The 20,944-nt window shown below is 24.2% G+C and overlaps 2 protein-coding genes and 1 non-coding gene across 3 annotated transcripts; 2 read left to right on the top strand and 1 right to left on the bottom strand.

Moving 5' to 3' along the window:
* Positions 1–1,358: 1,358 nt before the first annotated feature.
* LOC130962176 (glucomannan 4-beta-mannosyltransferase 9) lies at positions 1,359–8,571 on the top strand. The gene is made up of 9 exons (XM_057888301.1): positions 1,359–1,583; positions 2,149–2,247; positions 2,619–2,871; positions 4,273–4,383; positions 5,481–5,617; positions 6,218–6,331; positions 7,056–7,255; positions 8,002–8,202; positions 8,469–8,571. The coding sequence occupies exons 1-9, from the start codon at positions 1,359–1,361 to the stop codon at positions 8,569–8,571; spliced, it is 1,443 nt and encodes a 480-aa protein (XP_057744284.1).
* A 323-nt stretch (positions 8,572–8,894) lies between these two features.
* TRNAL-UAA (transfer RNA leucine (anticodon UAA)) lies at positions 8,895–8,977 on the bottom strand. Its single transcript has one exon. It is a non-coding gene; the product is annotated as a tRNA-Leu (tRNA).
* An 878-nt stretch (positions 8,978–9,855) lies between these two features.
* Positions 9,856–14,120, top strand: LOC130961574 (delta(14)-sterol reductase-like). The gene is made up of 13 exons (XM_057887526.1): positions 9,856–10,028; positions 10,139–10,256; positions 10,819–10,889; positions 10,993–11,049; positions 11,496–11,587; positions 11,758–11,805; positions 12,003–12,123; positions 12,236–12,282; positions 12,481–12,562; positions 12,670–12,746; positions 12,848–12,967; positions 13,672–13,746; positions 13,836–14,120. The coding sequence occupies exons 1-13, from the start codon at positions 9,975–9,977 to the stop codon at positions 13,987–13,989; spliced, it is 1,116 nt and encodes a 371-aa protein (XP_057743509.1). The 5' UTR covers positions 9,856–9,974; the 3' UTR covers positions 13,990–14,120.
* The last annotated feature ends 6,824 nt before the right edge of the window (positions 14,121–20,944 follow it).

The following is a 20,944-nucleotide window of genomic DNA, read 5'->3' as shown; positions in this document are numbered from 1 at the left end:
TATTATGGAATTCTTTTATTAATAAATAATGAACATATTCATCATAGATTTGAGAGGTGAATGAATAATAAGATTAATTTTTATAAACTGTTGGCAGCACAAGAGTTTTCAAATAATTATGATATTTTGTTATACAAGATAAGAAAAAATATTTATTTTAGTAAATATTTTTTTAAATTATTTATTTCAGTAATTATTATAATTAATTTATTTATTAAAATAAAAAATCTCAATTACACAAGGTGATATAAAATTCACCACAATTTTACACACACAAAAAGTGGGAAAAGGGGGGAAAATAAACTAATTAATTATATAACAACGACATAATAATAATAATAATAATAATAATAATAATAATAGTAATAATAATAATAATAATAATAAATGAAGCACTATATGTCTATATCCATTAGGTGAAGCATGCATGATTGAAGTTAAGGATTATATATATATATATATATATATATATATATATATATAATTGGCAAAATAATTTTAATTTACTTGGTAATAAACTAGAGGCTAATTAATTTAATCAATGATATCTTACCATGTGAAACTACTAATTGGATAAATATGCTAATAATAAATAGTAATAATGATGTGTAAGTGAAGTTTATATATTCACTATTTGAAAAAGCAGTGTTATAATTAATATAATTAGGATTAACATGCTTACACTGGGATTCCTTTTATGTATTACACTATTACTTGAGTAGGGTGTCATGAAACCACTCATCCCAAAAGCTTAAGCTGATAGGAGAAGGTAACATTAATGGTTATATCTCTAACATTCCCCTCAAGCAAGAGCCTCTCTTTTGGATTTGCTTGATTTTCTATTCTTTTTCACTTTTGGGGTTCTCTAGCTATATATAAACGCTTTTAATTTCTTTCAACAAGGTTCACATTTCTCATCTCTTACTCATTTTAATTAATTATTTATTTATTTACTTCAATTTTGTGTTTGTGTGTGTGCAAAACTCTATTTTAATTTGAGTTTGTAGCTTGAAGTAAAAAAGATGTATGTAAATTTCATTATTTTATAAATCCTTCTTCATTTTACATATGTTTGATAAAATCACATTATTTGACTTACATTTCCAAACAGTTTTTTTAGTCTCTCAAGTTATGCTTCAAGCTTTCCTTTTAATTAGTTCATTTGAACTAATAACTAAGCTATGACTTGCAAATTATATATTTGCATTGAAGTATATGAATATACTAAAATTTTAAAGTAACATATAATATATATTATGTAAATTGAACACTAATAAATATATTATTTCACCCTAAAGTTATTTCTTAATCAATAATTTTATAGGAAAATGAAAGGGCCGGTGGCGGCGGCGGCGACAATGGTGGTGGCATTGCTGAATTTGATAGTGTTGGTGTGTTTGGGCATGTCACTTATGATGTTTGTTGAGAGAATGTATTTAGGAGTTGCCATTTGCTTTGTGAAGCTATTTGGTAGAAAACCAGAGAAGCGTTACAAATGGGAGCCTATTAAAGATGACATTGAATTTGGAAACTCCACTTACCCTATGATTCTTGTTCAAATACCAATGTATAATGAAAGGGAGGTTAGTTCTATCTTCATTAATATTTTATTAATTTTTTTATTATTATTTTTCGGTTGTCCACCGTATCTCCTAGTCCGCTAGGATAAAGATTAATTCATCATAAATCTGAATTTTATTTAAGAGTCTGTCAATAATCAATAGATTATTACATGTACAATTAAGTAATCACTCGACCAACTTAAATAAATTAAACAAAAAAAATATATTTTATTATTATTATTTGTTCTTGTCACTTAATCTATGCATTTTTTTTCAATAGATCTAGTGTACCATCACTTAATAATTGGTAATTTTTTTTATTTGTAAATCAATATATAATTAAATGAAAGTAACAAATAAAAGAGTAGAATAGAATATTATTAAGAGAATTAATATCTTATTTTTCTTCAAAACAAAATGCTTAATTACATATTCCTAAAACATATATTTATAGAGAGTGGAATGCATTTTTATATAACGTCTAGTTCCTATTATAAACCTAATTATTAAAGATATGCTAAATAGTGGTATTTATTTTTTATATTTATTGAAGCTAATAAGATTGAGATTTGCTTCCAAAATGCAGGTTTATCAATTATCAATTGGTTCAGCTTGTGGACTTTCTTGGCCTTCAGATAGGATCATCATACAAGTTCTTGATGATTCAACTGACCCAACAATCAAAGTAAGTGATGCATATATATATATATATATATATATATATATATATATATATATATATATATATTTAACATTGTGCATATTATCCTTAGCTTTAATAATAGTGTACCCAAAATAAAATTAAACTATATCATCTTATGCTTCTTCTTTGCCCATATAGGTTTAAACACATTTTAATGGAGGTGACATATACATGACACTATGCACCCATTATTATTTATGTTATTATTACATACATTTCTTTTTGCAGCAGTTTCAGTAAACTGTTGCAAAATTTTCGTCGCTATCTACCAAATTTATTGTAATGTTTGTTTTTTCTTTTTTTTTTTCATGAAAATATGGTTAATGATTATTTGATCAATGAACTAATTGCAGGAGTTGGTAGAAGTTGAATGTGCAAAATGGGAAAAGAAAGGAATTAACATAAAGTATGAATATAGAGGCAATAGAAATGGATACAAAGCTGGGGCCTTAAGAGATGGAATGAAACTAAGTTATGCAAAACAATGTGATTATGTTGCTATCTTTGATGCTGATTTTCAACCTCAACCTGATTTTCTTTGGCGCACTATTCCATTCCTAGTCAACAATTCTCAATTGGCTTTAGTACAAGCAAGGTGGAAATTTGGTAAACCCTAATTTTTAATCTCATTCTTTTTCTTTTTTTTAGTGGATTTTTAAATTTTTTTGTATTTATTATTATTTAACATTGATATACCTAGCTTTTTTTGTAAAAAGTTGTTGGTTATTTTATGTTTTGGATTTTTTTTCTAGAGTTTATACTTTTAGATATGAAAATAAACAATTGATGTTTTAATTTTATACTAATATATTATCTCAAAATTAAAGGAAAATATCTATGTGAGTAATTGATTAGGTCTTGGAATTGTTTTTTTTATAGTAACGGTATCTATAATTATTTTTTTATTCAAATATACTACTTTATATTTAAGCATATATCTCAAAACAAGAGTTGATGACAATATATAATGGATTGCATCTTTTAATAAAGTTATAGTAAACTTAATTTTTCATCATGAATTAAAACTGAATTGTCTTATTCTAGTCTAGCCACGTATAAAGATGAGTGTTCAATGGCAACAAAGCAAATAATTAATAATAATTATTTACAATTTTTACATTATTTATTCTGTCATTACAAGTCATCATCATCAATTGATTGAAAATAAATTTGGTTTTTTTTTTTTTGTGAAAACTCAGGTGAAGTCGACTTCACATAAAGTTAATATATGAATGTCGTTAGATGAAAATTTAGTCAAATCATCTAGCGATTCTCAAGTATCAACTTCACGTAAATTCGACTACACCTGAATTTCCACTTTTTTTTAGGTATTACATTATCAATACTAGTGAATAGTGATTCATTTATAGAAGGAATGGTGTTTAGGTAGTGCAATTGGACCACAACTTAAGCAAAAGAAAAATAATAATAATTAGAGATTTGAGGATAACTATTATTCTCAAAACCTTCAAATATAAGTTTTGTTTTATCTGAGTCACTGGATAATACTTTTTTGTGGTACAATTTTTAGTAATCAATCGTAAATATGTTAAACTACAAATTTAAAATTTACTAATTATTTAATTTGTTTCTTACGTCTAATTTTTATTTTATTCGGAGCGCATTATATAATATCTATCTTAATTTTATAACTTATCCAAGTAATTAGTTAACTTTTTATTTTATTTTTTCTACTATACATGACATATATCATGCACGCACTCGTGCATCTACTAACATAAAAGGACATATATTTTCAATAATTATGCCATTCATTATTAAAAGTTTCTACTTGCTTCAATAATAATAATACATCATATATATTAGTATATAATGCGTGTAACTGAGTGAAGCAATCTCTTCTACAAAATCATTCATAAATCATGATAAGTTATAATTATATGATGGCACGTAATAATACTTTAATTATTCTTTTTTCATTGCATATTTGCATCAAGTTTGTTTATTTAATAATTAACATGCTTACCTTTTTTTTTTTGTCCCCAGTGAATGCCGATGAATGTTTGATGACTAGGATGCAAGAGATATCACTGGATTACCACTTCATTGTGGAACAAGAAGTAGGGTCTTCCATGTATTCCTTTTTTGGCTTCAATGGTAATGTCATGCCAAATGTTATGTGCAATATAATTATGTTATTCATCATGATTCGTATTTACTTTTACAATTTTTTATTAAGAAGAAGAAAATTAAAATTTAGACTCATTAAAAAACAAAATCAATTATTTGATTTGTGATAGTTATACCAACAGTAATTAAAAATCATCGCAAATACTAATTTCTACTATTTAAAGGAGTACAATTTTTAAACTGTTAGTATTGTATTTTGCAGCAGTTTTAAATTATCGCAAAACTCTTAAAAATATTAATATACTTGCCTACATATGTGATATGGGCAAGGGTTATTATTTCATAAATTCTTTTAAATGATATTATTTTAAAATATTGAAATTTGAAAGAATATAATGATTTATTTGTTATATATTTATTTCAAATTGACTATCTTATTATTATTTTTAAGGATTATTAAATTATTGATTTTAAAATTTTAGAAACAAAATTAAATTTTGGGTAAACTACCAAAATTCACCTGAATATTTTTTATTGTTGATAAAAATGCATCAAAATTTTATTATCAACAAAAATATTTTAAAATAATTTTAAAATGTGACAAAAATATTTGTAAGTGACAAATGACTTTTGTATTTAACAAACTGCTATTTATGCATTTAATCCAAAATTTTATATAAATGTTTAGATAACTGTTTAGAAAATACACAAAATAAATAGGAGAAAAATTTGATATCTATCTATATATTTTTTTTAAAAGTATTTATTGGTTGTTAACAAAAAATTAAAAAAATTATATACTTAACAAAAAATCACTAAATTTTAAGTATAATATATATATATATATATATATTTTTCATTATATTTGCAAAAAATCGAATAAAAATTCAATCTCTAAAATATTTTTCGAAAACAGATATTTAATAATGTTGAATAATTTTATCATAATTTTAAATTATTTAAAAATATTTTTATCGATAACAAAATTCAAATATATTTTTATCAACAATAAAATTATTCGAATGCATGATTGGTGGTTTATCCTTCAATTTTTACCTTTTCATGATCATATGGACACGAATGGTTGTTACTTAGCATGAGAAATTTACATTTAATTAATTTAGGGACTGCTGGTGTATGGAGAATTAGAGCCATCAATGAGGCCGGTGGATGGAAGGATAGGACCACGGTGGAAGATATGGACCTTGCTATTCGAGCCACTCTCCAAGGATGGAAATTTTTATATCTACATAATTTACAGGTTCCTAAACCAATTTTATATATTATCAACGCTACAAGAAATTATCAAAATAAATAATTTTATTTATTGATTGCTAAAATTTTGATAATTAAATTACAATTAATAATCGATTTTTAAACAAGGGACACCTATCGAATTAATTAATTATGTTTTGATAAAAAAATTAGAAAATTTTTTTAAGAATATAATTATAAACGTATTTAAATAAAATCACATGTCAAATTTAATTTTCTATCTTAATTAGATTGTTAGCATGAGCTACTTATAAATAGTGTGTATTATTATTGATTTTGAATATAATCGTTAGATATATAATTGTTTAGCTGTCTCTTTTTATCAGTTTAATTTTATAACATAAATGTTTTTGTAATATTAGAATTTTTATAACAAACAAAATTTAAAATTCATTTGTGTTACTTCTAAAAGAAAAAAATACAAGACAAACTTAAAAAAAAGACTTATATGCATCATCATAATTCAAATTCAAAAGAAACCCTAATTTTTTAACTGACCTAACACTTTAAATTTATAGAATAAATAATTTTGTGATAATAGTATGAATTTGTTTTTTATATGAACTCATAATTTATTTGATTATAGGTTAAAAATGAATTGCCAAGCACTTTAAAGGCTTACCGCTACCAACAACACCGATGGTGTTGTGGACCAGCCAATCTTTTCAGGAAAATGTTCATAGAGATTATTACAAACAAGGTAAGAGATTATATATATTTTCACACTTATTAATAATTAATTAAACAAACAATATCAAACAAACTAAAACATATACTATATATTGGTTGGAATTTAATTTTGATGCACTCTAAGTGTAAAGTAATTTTACACATGTATCTAATTATATAATTATCTTTTATATTGATCGCTACTATAAGAAAAGAGAGCTATTTTAACACTTTGTATTTTAATACCATAATTAAATGTCAAAATTAATATATATTTTTGATAAATATTACAAATGTCAAATTTTCTATGTTTTCTTGATGAATAATTTAACTATAGAAAATTACTTCTTAATTTTAACACTCATTTGTTTTCAATTTACTCTACTATTTCTATTCTTCTCTGGGATCTGTCAATTTTGACATCACACTGTTCTCAGTTTCGGATCATACTACTCATTTTTTATCTTCAAAATCTCAATTTATTCTTCAGTTTTAAGATCTCATCTCATTCTTTGTTAAAAATTTTTGTTTAGAATATTTTTTTACGGTTAATAAATATCACAAAAAATATATTTTTAAATTTTTCTAACAAATTATTTTTGACAGCCAATATTTATCAAAATAAGATTTAAACTTTTTTCACAATTACTTATATGTTAAAATGTTTATACTGTTAGTGTATCAAAATTAAACTCATATTAATTGTTATTAATTGTTATTGATATCTAAATTATATATTTATTAATTGATTGCAGAAAGTGTGTTTATGGAAGAAGATACATGTGATTTATAGCTGCTTCTTTGTTCGGAAGGTTGTGGCTCACTTCAACACATTTGTGTTTTATTGCATTGTGTTGCCATCAACAGTTTTGGTTCCTCAGGTTGTTGTGCCAAAATGGGGTTCTCTATATCTTCCTTTCATCATCACAATTCTAAATGTACTTGCAAGTCCAAGGTAATATAATATACAATGAATACTCAGATGTAGATAATTTCATGTGAAGTTGATAGTTGAGAGTCGTTAGATGATAATTTAGTGAAATATGTCAAATCATTTAACGACTCTCAATTATTAACTTCACATGAAGTTAACTGCACCTGAGTTTTTACCATAATATACAAGAATGAGTATAGGACGAAATTAATTTTTTTATTTATTATAAAATTATATTTTTAAATTCTCAATTTTGGAGAGTTTAAAGTTTAGGTTAGAATTTATAATTTAAAATTTAAAATTTAAATTTAAGATAAAAAATATTATTTTTAAAAAATTAACCATTTAGTTTAACTCAATATATAATTTCATTTTTTCTATTATTTCTTAATAAGTTGTCTTTTACTTCTTCCATTTTTTGAACTTATAAAAGATTATATTTGCATTTCATGATTAATCATTTGTTATATACTATCAATAGAATTGTTATAGATATAATTATTTATGTTATTTTTCAGTTAGTTTAAGACTTTAAACTCTTGGAATGAGTGGTTTCATAACATGATTTCATAACTCTATGTTTGAACAGTCTAAAATTCGATTCTTGATAAACTTCAAAAATAAAAAAATAGCATAAGACAAATAAAATTATATAAATATCTAATTATATATTATCTTAAGAATTTAAATAATGTTTAACTCAATATTATATATATTATTTGAAAAATGTTACAAAAATAAAGTATGAGTGTATGCTTATTTTTCAGGTCACTCCACTTACTAGTTTTCTGGATAGTGTTTGAGAATACAATGTCTCTTCATAGAACAAAGGCAACAATAATTGGCTTAATAGAGGGTAGTCGAGTCAATGAATGGATTGTCACTCAAAAACTTGGAGATCCACTCAAAGGTAAAATTGACAATAATAAACCACACAACAAGCCTGGATTCATCAGAATAAGAAACAGGTATAATATAAATATATATATTAGAAATAAAATAGTTTTTCCGTATATTTAGTAATATTTTTACATTAACCGTGTGAATGGTTATTTAAAAGAACGGATCAGATATGATTGTACGACTGTGTAAAACGCTTTACAAAATTAAACTCTAATATTTTTTGTAAAAAAGAATTTATCAAAATTTTATTCTATTCTATATGTTTACATTTAAATTTCTAATCTATATTTGTGCAATAAACCAATTAAACTACTTTCCAATGATATCATAGGATCCACATGTTGGAACTTGTTGTTGGATTATACTTATTCTTCTGTGGCTGCTTTGATCTCTTGCTTGGGACAAAACGCTTCTTCATATTCCTTCACATTTAAGCATTTGCTTTCTTCATTATGGCATTTGGATATGTTGGCACTTTCATGCCCAACTCTTATTAAAAGGACTATGTACTTGGCAGTTCCTTCATTAAGCAATTATGGTTTCTATGATTTCAATATATATCCTTTATATTGTAATGTAATTTTTTTATAGCATAGTTACTAGAAGTATTTAGTATTATGAAATAAAGGATGGTCTTTTTTCTCAATTATTATTCAGTGACTCATGGTTTTCAGTAAATATGAAGCAAAGAAAAAAAAAACAATGTGAGATTGATTAAATTATGCATAATGCATTCATAGAGAAAGTAAATAAAATTTGCAAGCTGTGGGGTTCGAACCCACGCGCACTTATGTGCAGAAGATCTTAAGTCTTCCCCCTTAACCACTCGGGCAAACTTGCTTCACATGTTAATGTTTTGATTCCAGTTAAAAGTAACCATATAAGAAATGAAGTAATGAACCATCGGTTGAATTTCAAGAATTGGCTTTATGTATTTAAAATTTTAATTATTATGAAAAGAAATTTTGTCATGATTAAGTGAGTGAAATAGTAGATACTTAATATTAAGGATTTAGCAAACATGTTAACATTAGTAGAAAATTCGTTATTGGTAATCTTAATATGTTCTAAATTTTAGTTATGTAAGATAATAATAAGTAATTAATTTATGAAAAAACGAAAGACCAAATAGTCTATATCATTAATGTGTTATAGAATAAGTAAATTTTAATTTTTGAGAATAATAAAATATGTATGATCTTAACATATACATGAATTCTATATTTTCTTTTGATGAAACAAAATAAAGAAAGAAAGAGAACTTAAGCTATAGCAATTCCATATTTAAATCTATGTATATTACACTACATAATTGAAAAGAGTTTAGAATTTATTGACCACTAATTTTAGGAAAAAAAAAGGTACCGTTTATAAGTTTAGAAAATTTGTTGGTGAAGAGTAAAATTAGGTGAAAAATCAAAATTTTCATTAAAAAGTAAACTTTTCACTATATCATTACCCATAATTTTATTATCTATTCAACTATTTTTTTTCTGTTTTTGGACATGGTGATACCTCCTCTAATTGTTGAATCGTTTATTTTAATGGGCCTATAAATAACTAAATTGGCCCATTCATGATGGCCCAAATTCTATAAAAGAATGTGAATAAGAGATCTTATGAACAATGACAAAAAAATAATAACAAAAAAATAGAATATCCAAAATGATGATAAAAACACACAAAAAAAAATAACAAGTAACAACACAGTACAGCACAATAGCTGCATCAGCATTCAGCACTCATCAGCAATAATCGAAGATTTGAAGTCACAATCTTCCCTCACACCAAAGTCAGAATCTTTTCTACTCACTCCATTCAGATACAAGGCTCACACATGTTCATGGATCTGGGTTTTCTTCTTCAAGCTCTCATTCCATCATGGAACTCAGTTAGTAACTCTATTCATTCACTCACTATACCCCTTTTCATGAATTAGTTGATTCTTCAAATTTAATATGCGAAGTTTTAATCTTTTCACTATTTTGGAATGTGGGTCAGGCTTATTTGCTTCTGGGATTCTTTGCTTACTTGGCCATTGCTGGATCCATTGTGCCGGGAAAAATTGTTCCTGGGGTTGTTCTTGCTGATGGAACTCGCCTTCATTATCGTTGCAATGGTTCGTTTCTAACATTCTAGTGCACTGTGCTTACAAAAATGTGGTTCATTTTAGTGTGATTTTAATGTGATATAGTTTCTCTAGTTTATGATAATCCTCAAATCATTGCTATAATGGCAACATATTTTTCCAAAGGATAGAAGCTAGGAGAAGTGGAATTCTTAGAAAGAAATGAAAATGTATATGCTATGTCTACGTAATTTGTTTCATTTTAGAGTGGCATAAGTTTAGTTTTTCACTTTATGGTCAGTCCTCAATGCTGTACCTGACAATATGTTTGTTCAATGGCCTGCCTATTAATAGAGGGAATTTTAGGAAAATAAAAATCAAATGTGGTTTGTGAAAATTGCTACAATGATTAGATTTTAATAATTTGAATGTATACATGATTTATAACAAAAATTATGATGATTTCTTATTTATGCTACTTACCATACCTAGTGAGATAAGGCTTAGTCGTTGTTGCGGTATATTTATAATTTTAAGGATATTTGGCAAGTTGGTTCGTATAAGATTCACAAGAATTCGAGTCTAGATTAACTTCATGTTCACATTTTCTCAGGTCTGGTCTCGCTTCTTCTGTTGGTTGCACTTCTTGGGATTAGTGCCAAGATGGGTTTTGTATCTCCTACCGTATGTGTTCATATGGATATTTTGCATTTTGCATTTTGCATAACGTTATGAATCATATGCTAGAATTAGAGTGGCACAGAATGACTTGTGGCAACTTTTGCAGGCTATATCTGAGAGAGGACTTGAGCTGCTGTCCACAACATTTATCTTCAGTTTTCTTGTATGTACTTGTAAGCGTAGAATCTTATTTAGAACTTCAAAGTAATGGCATTCAATGGTTCTCTTGATAGTCATATCTGTTTGACCGTTTTTGATTCTGGTGTTGTAATCAAAGTTCTTCATTAGTTTACATTCTCCAATGTTGTTGCCTAGCTCATTTAGTCAACATTGAAGAATTTAGGTACTAACACTTGTGTTAATGGAGTAGTGTTCAATTCAACATATGAATATGCTAGAATTGAAATATGAACAAATAACACATTCTTGAACTTAATAACAATGATGGAAGTCAAATCCTGTCGTTATATAAGGCTGGCTATGCGTACCAATACACATTGGTTGAGATATATCAAAGCCAAATTTGGTACCTTTTTTGTTTTTATTGTTACTCTGCGCTTCTTGATAATATCCTTTTTTGTTGTAATATTTTTTATAATCTCATATCAGGTGACCCTGGCACTTTATTTCGCGGGTTGCAAGTCACGAAGTAAAGGTTCATCACTAAAGCCTCATATCACTGGAAACCTGATACATGATTGGTATGTCCTAAATGTTAAAATCACTTTAATCGTTATGGCTTCTGTTTAAAGTTTGTGCTTTCTAATTAGTATGAAGTGTGAACATGGTTGATTTTACTTCCTTGATCATTGGAGAAACTGGATTTCTATGGTTAATCTTGTTTTTTGTGTTTTCTGTTTTACTTTAATAGGTGGTTTGGAATTCAACTGAATCCTCAGTTTATGGGTATTGACCTCAAGTATGTTATCCACCCGATGTCATTCCTTGCTTGTTCTCATTTAATATGATTGCATAGGTGTATATAATTGCGAGTTATGATGGGGCAAAAAGCTTTCCTAGCTTGCAACTGCCAAAATTGTCAAATTGCAGATTTTTCGTGATTATTCTGAATACTATAGATATTCCTGCATATATAATGGAATTGTCAAATCCCAGATTTTTCTTTGTTAGAGCTGGAATGATGGGGTGGCTGCTTATCAATTTATCCGTTCTTGCAAAGAGTATTCAAGATGGTACTTTGAGCAAGTCAATGATTCTATTCCAGCTATTCTGTGCAGTAATCTCAATCTTGCATACACTAGTTTCATGAATTTCTTTTTTTTTTCCTTTTCTTTTAATAAGCACTAGTTTGGCTGTTTAGTGAGTGATTTCCTTCACACTTATTCCAGTTATACATCTTGGACTACTTTGTGCATGAAGAGTACATGACATCAACGTAAGTGCATTGCGTCTGATCCACATAAATTATTGTTCATCTCAATCTCTCTAAAAAGAAAAAAATAGAAAACATGTTTTCCTTGTAATATTTTCACTAAGTTATGAATTCATGATTGTGAATTTGTGATATCTATACTGCCATTCATGTTGGATATAATTGCCTTTTATGATCTTATCTTTGAATTATTGTTTTTAGCTGGGACGTAATTGCAGAGAGATTGGGCTTCATGTTGGTCTTTGGAGATTTAGTGTGGATTCCTTTTACTTTTAGCATACAGGTAATTGCTATAACTTAGCTTCCAACTTGCGATTTATTTGCGCCATCATGTATGGTACTTTTCCATTTAACGCATAACATGTATTGACGTGCTACGATTGCTGTCAGGGCTGGTGGCTCTTGGCGAACGAGGTGGAGTTAACAACGGCAGCCATTATAGCTAATTGCCTTGTCTTCCTGATTGGGTATGTGTTTGTAATATCCAACCGCGAGTTCTATAATGCACCACATACACTCTTGAAGATACATAAATTCATAACATAAAATTATTGATCAAACTTTGCAGATACATGGTATTTCGAGGAGCAAACAAACAAAAACATGTATTCAAAAAGAATCCAAAGGCTCCTATTTGGGGTAAGCCTCCAAAAGTCATTGGTGGAAAGTTACTTGCTTCTGGTTATTGGTAAGATTTCATTTGATATCTATTTTCTGTTTCTCTTTTTTCTTTCTGCCTTCTGGATTTAAGGGGTAAAAACTAAAAACAAAATGAAGATTGCTTGAAGTAGATATGCATCTGCTTTCTTTCCATCTTTAACCTTACACATAATGTGTGATTATCGATTAAGCGCTATCTAGAAACAGAAAAATGAAAATCGAGATAGATATGGTTAGTTGAGTATTTGTTGTCATGTTGGGAGATAACAAACTGATATTTGTAATGCTTGGTAATTAATAATTAGTATAATATATTACCAATAAAACTGTTTAATCCCCATGAATGTTTAATTAGAAAGTCAATGAATTTAGGCATGCTTACTTAGGCCTTATGCATTACACATTATACAATACTCTTTTGATTTTTCTGTCCATCTTTTGGTACATCCTTTAAATCAATGTATACCGAAAAGTAACAGTGACAGATAAAAGAGAACGGAGGTAGTAACATAGATCAAGTTCCTCTAAAGCGAGAAAGTGTGTAATAGTGGAGCACACACATAATAAAAGTTACAAATTAACTGTGATTGATCCTTTACTTGATCACTTTTGAATTCTTCTCTTTTTTTAGTAGTAACATGTTAGAACAATGTGCATACACTTGATTCACTTTCTCATGGAAGCTATTAACACAAATTGTCGTTGTTGTTGTCGTCGTCGTTGTTGTTGAAGGGGTATTGCAAGACACTGTAATTACTTAGGTGATTTGCTTCTTGCACTCTCCTTTAGCTTACCTTGTGGGATAAGGTGATCTCATTAACTCATTTTCTTTTATTTCATTTTTTTACAAAGAAAATATGTCAAAACTTTTTAGCATAATTTACTCATTTTTGCAGTTCACCAGTTCCATACTTCTATCCAATATATCTTCTTATTTTGTTGATATGGAGAGAGAGAAGGGATGAATCTCGTTGTGCAGAGAAGTATAAAGAGATTTGGAGTGAGTATGAAAAACTTGTTCCATGGAGAATATTGCCATATGTGTATTAGAAAGAAAAGAAGATGCAAAAGAAGGCTTCATTGTATTGGCTTTTGTATTTTGTAGAATAGAAACTATTGATTAAACTTTTTATGGAGGAGTTTATTAATAAAAACTCTTTGTTTTATTTGATGAAAGTGAGATGGATATTTTAGCAAATTGGTCTCTTTTGTTTTTTCCTTATATTATTGGAAAAATTTCAAGTGTATCAAGAACACTAGTGTTCCAGTTGTTTTAACCGTTGATTTGAATTAATATATATTATATATATATATCTTTTATAATTTAGATCAACGGTTAAAACAACTGGAATACCAGTATTTTCGGTATACTTAAAACTCTTCCTATATTATTATTATTCGGTATATTCTCTACATTTTTTTTATTTTGAACCAACTAAAGGGTATCTTCTTAGCAAGATAGCTTGAATATAATGCAACTTTGGTTTCATTTGGATTAGCCTAAAAAATGAAAGACAAGCTTGTCTAACAAAAAAAAAATTATAAATTGAGAAAAAAAAATCAATTATAAGATTTTCATAATAGTTATCAAAACTGGACCGAAAATGATAAGATTTCATAATAATTATTAGTAAGATTCTTAAAAGAAATAAGATTCATAGCGAGTTTGGTTCTTACTTGATCATCAAAACCAGCTGATCCATTTAGGATTTGATAACATATATTTGCATACAACTAATTAATTTTTTTTATATTATGTAATGCTATTTTTATATTTAAATAATTTATTTTGATTGATATATACCTACACATAAAGAGGATTTAGGTAACGCTAGTTGAATTTGTCTTTTGTTAATTTTTTTTTACACTCTTTACGAATTCTTTAATCAGGTTATATTTTTTTTATTTATTGTGTTATATACAAAATGATCTAAAAAAAAACGCTAATGTAGTATATAGTATTTATCAAATTTTGTTTTCTAACAGTTTTGATTATTTTATTATATATATTATTCTTTTTCATGATATTATATTCGTTTTTTTAGTAATATTGGATTGATCAAATTTGATTTAGTTTAGGTTTTTTTTTGTGTGTCATTATATACTATTCACACCCTCTTCACTCACACACGTCACACACTATAGATTCTTCTCTCTTTTTTTTTGTTTTTTTTTTTTTTTGTTTTGGTCTTACACACACTATAGATTCTTAAACTACATCCAGCTTTAGCTGGCGATTTAGTTGAGGCTTTTTTTTAGCTCGGCGACCCAACCTGATTTAACCCAATCAACCCCAATCCCAAAAACGAAAACTTGGGCAATAAATAATAAAGATTTTAATCAATCAACTTGGATTGGTCGACGGATTAGTCTTTGACCTGTCGGGTTGGGAAATACAATGGACAATCAAAAAAATAATAATAAAGATTTAATCAAGTTTGGTTGATCTAGTAGTTAACTTACTATTTCGTTTAAGTAAGTATTGGGGTTTGAATTCCGTCTTGTGTATATAGTAACTGTAATTTATTATTTTTAGTCATCAGTTAACTATCAATGTTTAAAAATATAATATAAAGTATGTTGTTGTATAACTAGACTAAAGAAATTAAATTGATGGCTAAGTGATAGACTAGCCAATAATAAATTCTCATAATTTCCTAACATTTTTCTTTAGCAAATATGTATTTTAAGACACGTGATAATATTACTAATAGTAGAAGGTTAATTTTTTCAATAAACACAAAACAAATGCATTGAATTTTTTTTTATATTTTCAATAAAAAAATTCAATTTGTAATCTTAATATGTGCTCTTAGAAAAAGATAGCAAAATCCTTAAAAATATAAAAGTTTAACTAACTTGTACTCTAAAAACACATATTAAGGTTATAAATAAAATTTTTTTATTTAAAAATATAAAATATTTAAGTTTTTAATGTATTTATTTGGTATTTATTATGAGAAAATATTTAAAAGGATAAAGTATATTTTTTATTTCTAATATTTATAATTTTTTTAAATATCTCCAATATTTAATTGTATTTAATTTTGTCCCTAACATTTTTAATTTTCATCAAAATTATCCATGAATGTTAACTCCATCTAAAATATTAAGAAAAAATTAAAAATATTCAAAAATAATTTTGAAACAAATCAAAAACATTAAAAACAAAATTAAATTAATAAAAAATCTTAAGAACAAAATTGAATGAAATTAAACCTAAGAGATATTTTTGAAAAAAGCACAAATGTTATACGAATAAAAAACATACTTTATCATATTTAAATATTTCTAATAATAATAATAATAATAATCTTATCATGTGTTCTTAGATAATATTTATTTTTAGAGACTAAGACTGAGATATTAAAATTTTATATTATATTTAGTGGTTAGAGATTATAACAAAAATTTCAATTATCTTAAATATATACATATAATGGATTGAAATTTATGAAAAACATAAAATTTTAATAATATTTTTTTTCAAAAATATTATTATTTAATTTTTTAAATTATAAATCTATTTGTTAATTTTTATATTTATCTTAAATTTAAATATAATAAAAAATTGGTGGAATTCTTTATATATGGAGGAGTTTATTAATAAAACTCTTGTTTTATTTGATTTTTTAGTGAGATGGATATTTTAGCAAATTGGTCTCTTTTGTTTTTTCCTTATATTATTATTATTATTATTATTTGGTATATTCTCTACATGTTTTTATTTTGAACCAACTAATTGGGTATCTTCTTAGCAAGATAGCTTGAATATGTTAACCAAAAAAAAAAAGAAAGATAGCTTGAATATAATGCAACTCTGGTTTCATTTGGATTAGCCTAGAAAAATGAAAGACAAGCTTGTCTAACAAAACAATTATGAATTGAGAAAAAAAATCAATTATAAAATTTTTATAATAGTTATTAGTAATTTTTTTAATTTGTTGATATAGTTTAATCTGGTTTATGTAATATATTTAAAAGAAATAATATTCATAACGTGTTGAGTTTTTACTTGATCATCAAAACCTACTGATTCAGTTCGGATTTGATAACATATATTTGCATACAACTAATTAATCTTTTTTATATTATTATGTAATGCTATTTTTATATTGAATTTATTTTGATTTATATATACCTATACATAAATAGAATTTGGGTAATGCCAGTTGAATTTTAGTCTTTTAATATTTTTTTATACTCTTTACGAATTCTTTAATCAGAGTTATATTTTTTTATTTATTGTGTTATATAAAAAATAATTTTAAAAAACGCTAATGTAGTATATATATAATATTTATCAATTTCTTTTCTAACGGTTTTGATTATTTTATTATATGTATAATATTCTTTTTTCATGATATTATATTCAAATTTATATATATCGCTTAAGTTTTTTTTTTTTGCCAATGCTTAAATATTGGGTTGATCAAATTTGATTTGATTTTTTTTTTAATTATTAAGTTGAGTTTTTTTTTTTTAAGCTCGGCGACCCAACCTGATTTAACCCAATCCCCCCAAAAAGAGAAAAACTTGGGAAATAAATAATAAATATTTTATAACAAAAAAAAAATATTTTACTTTCAGAAAAATAAAAAAAAATAAAAATTCAGCTAATTTATATTTTAAGAACATATTTTAAAAATAGAATTTAGTTAAAAAAAAAATTAAAAAGTCATCAGAATTTACACAAATATTTGATAACAAAAAAAATTAAATAAAATACTCATAACTTATCTTATTTAGTATTTATTAATTGTTATAATAATTAATAAATATTAAATAAGACAAATTTTGGCGATTTGTTTTGTCCTCTAATATTGTTATTACTTTTGGCTATTATTTAGTCATTAATTTAATTTTTTTATTCTAGTAATTCAATAACATATTTTATTTCATATTTTTAAAAATTGATAACTAATTGATAATTAAAAATAATAAATTTTAATGATCTTCTAACATTCTTCATTAATATGTATTTTTAAGACATATAATAATATTACTAATAAATAAAATATTTTAATTTTTTTATATATATAAAATAAATATATTAAAATTTTATTTTTTTATAATTTTAATAAAAAAAATTCAATTTATAATCTTACTATTTACTATAGAGAATAAGATAACAAAATTCTTAAAATATAAAATATTAACTAACTTGTGTCCTAATGACCCATATTATAAATTCAAAATTTTTTTATTAAAAATACAAAAAATTTATAATTTTAATACATTTATTTTGTATTTATTATGAGAAAACATTTGAAAACTTTCACTACTGATAGTCTTATTATGTCTTTAGGCAGCGTTTATTTGTACATACCGAGATTTTTTGGGTGACTATTTGTACATACTGAGATTGAAGTTGAAGTAATGAAATTTAATATTATGTTTGTTAATAAAAAATTAAAATTAAAATTTTAATTTTAGAATATAAAATTTTAATTATTTTAATACTTCTAAAAGGTTAAAACACACAGCTGAAATTTTTGAGGATAAAAAATTAAAAACTAAAATTTTAATAATATTTGTATGGGCAGAACTTTTTATGGAGGAGTTTATTAATAAAACTCTTGTTTTATTTGATGATTTAGTGAGATGGATATTTTAGCAAATTTGTCTCTTTTGTTTTTTTCTTTATATTATTATTATTAATAATAATTGAGAAAAAAATCAATTATAAGATTTTTTATAATAGCTATCAAAATTGGACGGATAATAATAAGATTTTTATAATAGTTATTAGTAAGATGTTTCTTTTTTTAATTTGTTGATATAATTTAATCTGGTTTATGTAATATATTTAAAAGAAATAATATTCATAACGTGTTGAGTTTTTACTTGATCATCAAAACCTACTGATTCAGTTCGGATTTGATAACATATATTTGCATACCACTAATTAATTTTTTTATATTATGTAATGCTATTTTTATATTGAATTTATTTTGATTTATATATACCTACCCATAAATAGAATTTGGGTAATGCCATTTGAATTTTAGTCTTTTAATATTTTTTATACTCTTTACCAATTCTTTAATTAGAGTTATATTTTTTATTTATTGTGTTATATAAAAAATAATCTAAAAAAACGCTAATGTAGTATATAATATTTATCAAATTTTTTTTCTAACAGTTTTGATTATTTTATTATATGTATAATATTCTTTTTTCATGGTATTATATTCAAATTTATATATATCGCTTAAATATTGGGAATTTTTTTTTGTCAGAGCTTAAATATTGGGTTGATCAAATTTGATTTGATTTTTTTTTCAAATTATTAAGTTGAGTGTGTTTTTTTTAGCACAATCCCAACAAAAAAAAGAAAAATTTAAAAAATAAATAATTAATATTTACTACCAAAAAAATAAAAAAATTCAGCTAATTTATATTTTAAAAATAGAATTTAGTTAAAAATATTCTAAAAGACTATCAGAATTTATATAAATATTTAGTAATAAAAAAATAATAAAAATAATTCGAACTTATTTTATTTAGTATTTATTAATTATTATAACTTATAATAATTAATAAATATTAAATAAGACAAATTTTATCGATTTATTTTGTCACCTCAACATTGTTAATTTGTTATTATTTTTGGTTATCACTTAGTCATTAACTTAATTTTTGTAGTTTGATAATCTAATAATATATTTTATCTCATATTTTTAAATATTGATAACTAATTAATAATAAAAAATAATAAATTTTTATGATTCTTTAATATTTTTCATTAATATGTTTTTTTAGAACATATAATAATATACTAATAATAAAATATTTTATTTTTTTAGTATATATAAAACAAATGCATCAAAAATTATTTTTTTATAATTTTAATAAAAAAAATTCAATTTATAAACTTAATATGTATTCTAGAGAACAAGATAGCAAAATTTTTAAAAACTAACGTGTGTCCTAAAAACATATTTTAAGGTTATAAATTCAAAATTTTTGTATTAAAAATATAAAAAAATTTAAATTTTTAATATATTTATTTTGTATTTATTATAAAAAAATATTAAAAAATTTTTATTAATAGTAATCTTATCATATATTTTTAAATAACATTTATTTTCATATACTGTGACTAACGAAAGTACTTAAATTTAATATTATGTTTAATAATTAGATATTAGAACTAAAATTTTAATTTTTTTCGTAACTCTAGAAAATTAAGACAGAAGGGCTAAAATTTTTTAGAATGGAAATTAAATTTTAATAATATTTTTTTAAAAATATATTTTTGTTTAACTTTTTAAATTAATTTTTATATTTATCTTAAATTAAATATAATACTAAAATATAATTTAATCAGTATATTTTATATCAAATACAATAGAAAAACTTAATTTAATTTCTATATCTCAGTATCTATCTCTTAATTTTTATCTTTCAATATCAATCTCTCTTCCAAACATAATCTTACCAATTATAACATATATTAGTTAAATCTAAAATATAATAATAATTTTTTTATATTTTTATATATTTAATACAGTAAAAATATAAAAAATATTTATTTTTTCAATAATTTTTATAAGATATTTTTTATAAACTTATGGTACTTTTAATCTATGTTCTTATACAAATTACTAAAATTCAAATAATAAGAGTATATACTTAAATAATTTTTTAAGATATTTTACGTCAAATATTTTTTTATGATCAGATTTTTAAATTTTATAAAAATAAAGTATATAAATTTTTTTATATTTTTAAAATTTTATTATCGAAATAAAAATAACAAATTTAATTAAAATAAAATTTACATGTCTAATTTATTAATAGTAATTTTATCATGTATTCTTAACTAACATTTATTTTCATATATTGAGACTAACAGAAATATTGAGATTCAATATTATATTTGATAGTTAGAGACTAAAATTAAAATTTTAATTTTAGAACACAAAATTTTAATTTTTTCTATAACTCTAGAAAATGAAGACAGAAGGACTAAAATTTTTTAGGATAAAAACTAAAAATT

Source organism: Arachis stenosperma, chromosome 2 (genome assembly GCF_014773155.1).
Source record: "Arachis stenosperma cultivar V10309 chromosome 2, arast.V10309.gnm1.PFL2, whole genome shotgun sequence".
Lineage (NCBI taxonomy): Eukaryota > Viridiplantae > Streptophyta > Magnoliopsida > Fabales > Fabaceae > Arachis > Arachis stenosperma.
Note: the sequence above shows the minus strand (reverse complement) of the source record. Positions and strands in the feature narration are given on the sequence as shown.

What these genes read in the sequence shown, in the direction of transcription:
- LOC130962176 (XM_057888301.1), top strand. Translation starts at nt 1,359, where the DNA reads ATGGTGGTGGCATTGCTGAATTTGATAGTGTTGGTGTGTTTGGGCATG. An exon ending in CAATGTATAATGAAAGGGAG is followed by an intron (nt 1,584 to 2,148) that starts GTTAGTTCTATC and finishes TCCAAAATGCAG; the next exon opens with GTTTATCAATTATCAATTGG. An exon ending in ACAAGCAAGGTGGAAATTTG is followed by an intron (nt 2,872 to 4,272) that starts GTAAACCCTAAT and finishes TTTTGTCCCCAG; the next exon opens with TGAATGCCGATGAATGTTTG.
- LOC130961574 (XM_057887526.1), top strand. Translation starts at nt 9,975, where the DNA reads ATGTTCATGGATCTGGGTTTTCTTCTTCAAGCTCTCATTCCATCATGG. An exon ending in TGCCTTGTCTTCCTGATTGG is followed by an intron (nt 12,747 to 12,847) that starts GTATGTGTTTGT and finishes CAAACTTTGCAG; the next exon opens with ATACATGGTATTTCGAGGAG. An exon ending in AGCTTACCTTGTGGGATAAG is followed by an intron (nt 13,747 to 13,835) that starts GTGATCTCATTA and finishes TCATTTTTGCAG; the next exon opens with TTCACCAGTTCCATACTTCT.